A 5,080-nucleotide genomic window follows, 5' to 3' on the forward strand; every position below is an offset into this window, starting at 1 on the left:
AGAGAGAGAGAGAGAGAGAGAGAGAGAGAGGCAGATAAGTGTTTGGCAGGCATGGACCCAGACAGACAGCCTGCCTCTCCTCGAGGCCCCAGTGCAGCCAGTCAACAGGAGAGGTCCCCAAACACCTAAATGTCATCCTGCACTCTGCTCTGATAGACACAATCATATTATGAAATTTATGTTTGTTGTATAGTCTATACTCTGTAAAAAATCTGTGTTATATTTACACTGTGTTGTGTGTGAGTATATGCAAATGAAACCAAATGGTTCCATTTGTAAATGGTATCATTTGTAATGAGCTGCTGTGTTAGTACATTTAAGGAAGGTTGGGAAATACAAATGAGATGTGTTATGTGCGCCGCCACGCGGTGCGCAGGAGAGTGCAGAGGAGGCTGTCCAAAGCACTTTCACAATGGCAGGATATCCTCTAGGTCACCAAGCCCTGCTGACCTCTGCAGGAAGTTGTCACTTGTTGGGGGAGGAAGTGAGGATTCCATGCAGTCTCCACTGCATGGGGGGGAGGGTTTATTATCCACACATTGTGGCGCAAACATTCAGCAATAAAATATAGCTGATCTACAAGCTCACTATATAGGAGTCACGATGCGACACGATGTGAGCTTGTACACACCGGGCTATTGTCAGCAGACATTTTGGTGTTGAGGGAGGGACGACAATGAGGAGGTAAAGTATTATCCGGGGGATCCCCGGATATATAGCGAAGTAAAAGGTCAGTTACATTTTTCATCATGTGTATACAGTAGTATACAGCAGTGGTTCCCAAACATTTTCATGTCAAGGACCCCCAAATTAACAATTATCCTGTGGACCCCCATTTGAAATGATATGCCAGGGACCCCCCCCCCCCATGTTCATTTCAAGGACCCCCAGTTTGACATGCATGCATGCGTCTATACGGAGCCCCGATTTAATGGCATTTTATCTCTGGGACCCCCAATATTGTGTGAAGTCAATGCTAATTTAACTCTGAGAGTGTACAAATGGAACCAAATGGATTTGGTTCCATTTGTACACTCAGTGTTACAGACCTATAGGCCTAAGGGTCCATTTGGTTCCAAACTACCATTTAGCTGGGCAGTTGTTTTCGTCGACTAAAACTAAGACGAAAAATGTTTTTTTCCCACTGATGAAAACTAAGTGTCCCCCCCCCCAGTATAGTGCGTGCATGTGTACATCTTGTTACCGGGGCGGACCGGGTTTTTTTCAAAATCACCCAAATCACTGAACGCTCCTTTAAATTAAAGTAGGATAAAGGATACAATTTGTGTATCAGATACAACACAAATCTTTCCACTCTGTGTTTTATTCAAGTTTTGTATAAAATTCATTGACGTAACATTGGATATATTTATAGATACATCTATAATACAACAAACATGTCATTATTACCAAACATACAATGTCTTTTTCGCTGTGATTCATAAAATACCAAAGTGACCAAAGGTACCAAGATAGGCTACTATAGTTTCTGCTGAAAAAGCAAAAAACATCCAACAACAGTGAGCAATACGTAACTGTCTGAAAAATGCTGGTGTTGTTATGATCTTAACTGTGTGTGTGTGTGTGTGTGTGTGTGTGTGTGTGTGTGTGTGTGTGTGTGTGTGTGTGTGTGTGTGTGTGTGTGTGTGTGCTGGTGCGTGCATGCGTGTGTGTGTGCGTGCGTGCGCATTTGCTTGTGTGTCTGTGTGCATGTGCTTGTGCATGCATGTGCAGAGTGGGTGAGCATCATATGCACGTGTATGCGACCCGTGTGTGTGTGTGTTTGCGTGCGTGCGTGCGTGTGTTGAATGCTGTAAAATATAGGCTTATAATTTTTTTGTACCTTACTACAACTACAACTGCATTACAGTGAGAAAAAACGTAGACATTCATATAAAAAGGACTGCGCGAGTCATTTCTTGATTTACTATATGACCCTGATATTGTACACTTTTAAGAAACACTGTACCTCCAACAGCAAATTCAGATATTCAGATAAAATTCAGGCTGTGAAATGAAATCTCGTTTAAACTGTGTTTGTATACAGTCCAAACCTTAGTGTGGTGTTTTAGCACCATCATCAGAGTATACTGCATAACAGGAAAAACAAAACTATGGTACCACATAATTGAAATTGCCTTCTTGACATTTGAAGTCCCTCTCGCCTCACCATTCTTACAATGAGACCATTTTCTAAGAAACCCAAGTCACGAACACAGTTACTGTACATCCTAACCACGTCACTTGAATTTCAGTCACCGTCAATACATTGCTCAGTGGGAATATATTCCTATTTACATAACTGATGGTCTGTGATTACTGGTAATATGAGTCTGGCAATATCGTTCAGCTTGGGTCAGTTTGATGTGGGCCTAACGCATTGCATTTTTGGCCATTTGTAAACTCCTTTTTTAATGTTTAGTATAAAAGTCTGTAGATTTCATAATTGACAGAGGACTTAAGAATAGAGGAGATTAATGGTATTCCCTCCATAAAATGAGTTATTAGATTTCTCTCTCTTGGATGTGGTGACCTTGATGCAGTAGATAAAATATCACGATTCAACAAGAGAATTTGATGTTTTCTCCTTATGGTTTTTGTTTTGTTGTGGGCTTTTTTTTAATATTATCAAATCCACTATGCACCTTCTTCGGCACACAGGTATCACACTGGACATTCTAATCTGCAGGTCTTGTCAAAAGTCATGAGACATGCAGAATTTACAAGTCTTGTTCGAGAAGATTTAGAGTCACACCAATACTGCCTTAGAAGTATAGCATGGGAGGCAGGAGTAACCTGCAGATCCTTTTCTGACACTACTATCTTTCTACGTATACAACCTGAATCTTCTCTCTATATGCTGAAGACTCAAAGCAAACGGGGCTCCTGAGCGTATCCATCTTGCTTTTTCAGTCCGCGCGACACTGTTGTCTTGCAATTCTCCCTTTGTTTTTGTCACTGTGTGTGTAAATCATTGGCTTTTGGGGCGTTTACAGCATCATCGGCGACCGGAGCCATCTGAAGGCCGCCCGTTGCGCCTTAGATCCCGGGTGCTGGCCAAATGCAGCGGGGGGCCCCCACCACCACGCGCGGTCGATAGAGTCCTCGGAGCCGGCGGCGAGTCCTGGTCCTCCGTGAAGCTCTCGGGACTGCCCTCGCAGCCGTCTCCGTCGGGCAGGCTGCCGCAGCTCGAGCTCGGCGACATGGTCTCCAGGAGGTCGTCCCTGCTGCTCGCCAAGCCCACCACCGTGTCCTGACGCGGCCCGCCGCCCTGCAGGGGGCTGCTCTCCAGGTCCCCCACGCCGACCAACAGCCCCGTCTCCCCGTCGGCCAGGGGGGAGATGTTCCTCATCCCTCCGTCCTGGTCCTCCAGGAGGTTGGAGAGGAAGCTGATGTACTTCATGGCCAGCCGCAGGATCTCGTTCTTGCTCAGCTTCTTGTCCGGAGGATGGGTGGGGATGAGCTTGCGGAGCTCGGCGAACGCCCCGTTGACGTTCTGCTGCCGCCAACGCTCGCGGCTATTGGTGAAAATCCGACGCACTATCTTCGGCTGGCCGGCTAGAGAGGAGGGATAGGGAGAGAAAAGGGAGAGAGCCATGTGTAAGGAACAGGAGACACGTGGCAAGATGAAGGGTGTGTACTGGCACATGCAAGGAGAATGGAAGAGCTATAGGGAAGCAGTACAGTATAGTCGAATGGAAAACAGTGCCACATTTATGTTGAAATGAAAAGGCCGGAGATGAGAAGCACAACGTCCGAATTTGTAGAAGTCGGAAGGGTAACAGAGATCGGTGTTAAGCCATTTTGGGACATTATGTTAAACTTTAGCTATTGAAAAATAGCAGATCTACAAGCTCATAGTGCCGCCCTACGAGCTTGTAGGTCTGCTATTTTCTTTTAATCGTGAAAATGTGGCCCAAATGTTTGAATATATCCTTTCAGAGCGAACGTTTTTTAACTCAAATCTTTGCTTCTGGCAAGGTCCCTGGAACAACATATTTTCAGATGGGGGTCGGCGGACAATTTTTGGGGGTCCTTCTCAAAAGAAATTCAGGATTTAGAAGACATTTTGTAGAATCGTTCCCAGGTCAAAATGGGTTAAATAGTCTACTCTAAAGCACTATAGTATGTAAAGGTCAAAGCAACTGTGCAGCGTGAGGCCTCCCTTTAACAGCCTGTGATATAAAATGGAAGTTGTCGATTTAGAAAGCTGTAAATTTGCTTTTGAAACTTAAGCCACTGAAACATGCATGCGGAGAGAGAAGCATATATAGCTATACTGTTTATGGTAATAATAAATAAAAACAGAGGGCGATAAAATAAATCGGAGAGCCAAATAGAGGCTATATGCAAATAAGATGCAACGCAAACAGCCATGGGGCTTGCCTTGGCATGGCATCAGTGTTGTAGCTTATCTAGAGTCTCTCCCACGAGAAACCGAGTCGTTCCAATTTCCAAATACCACAGTATATCCATATTTTTGACTCAGGAGAGCATGTATATATAGTCCATATGTATTTATATTATGTTTTGCAGGTGATGATCCAACCATCACTCACCACCACCACCGCCGTATATTCTCGGCTGTTTTTACACCCAGTCTATCTTAACACATATAGACGGGAACCCCTTTTGGCGTTTTATAATAAGCATCATGTTATACTTCAGCTATTGAAAAATAGCAGATCTACAAGCCCATATAGCGTGGCACCGAGTGCCGCGCTACGAGATTGTAGATCTGCTGTTTGTTTGTTTTTTCGTGAAAATGTGCCGCAAATCCTTGAATATATATATTCTTTTATAGAGCGAATGTTTTTTAACTAAAATCTTTGCTTCTAGGGGGGGGGGGGGGGGAGGTCCCTGGAAGTACAACATATTTTGAGATTGGGGTTCGTGGGCCAAGTACATAATAATTCTGGCGGGTCCTTGACATGAAATTGTTTGAGAACCTGCACTCATACAGTAAAATAGTTTTATTTCTTCTCCTGAAAACTCATGATTTATAGAAAGACAATTTGTATAGAATCAGTTCTCAGGGGCTCAATGGGTTAATCCTTCAGCCCACTCTGCAGTAAAACCT

The 5,080-nt window shown here is 44.1% G+C and overlaps 1 protein-coding gene across 2 annotated transcripts in view; it reads right to left on the bottom strand.

The window, feature by feature from the left end:
* Positions 1–1,305: 1,305 nt before the first annotated feature.
* The window catches only part of LOC308325633 (T-cell acute lymphocytic leukemia protein 1-like), a 7,587-nt gene continuing 3,812 nt past the window's right edge, over positions 1,306–5,080 (bottom strand). For both annotated transcript variants that reach the window (XM_080778194.1, XM_080778193.1), the window contains one exon: positions 1,306–3,558. In XM_080778194.1, coding sequence (XP_080634320.1) covers positions 2,999–3,558 — 560 coding nt within the window. In that variant the 3' untranslated portion in view covers positions 1,306–2,998. The remainder of the gene's footprint in view (positions 3,559–5,080) is intronic.

Source organism: Protomyctophum bolini (assembly GCF_963924005.1).
Source record: "Protomyctophum bolini genome assembly, chromosome: 12".
Lineage (NCBI taxonomy): Eukaryota > Metazoa > Chordata > Actinopteri > Myctophiformes > Myctophidae > Protomyctophum > Protomyctophum bolini.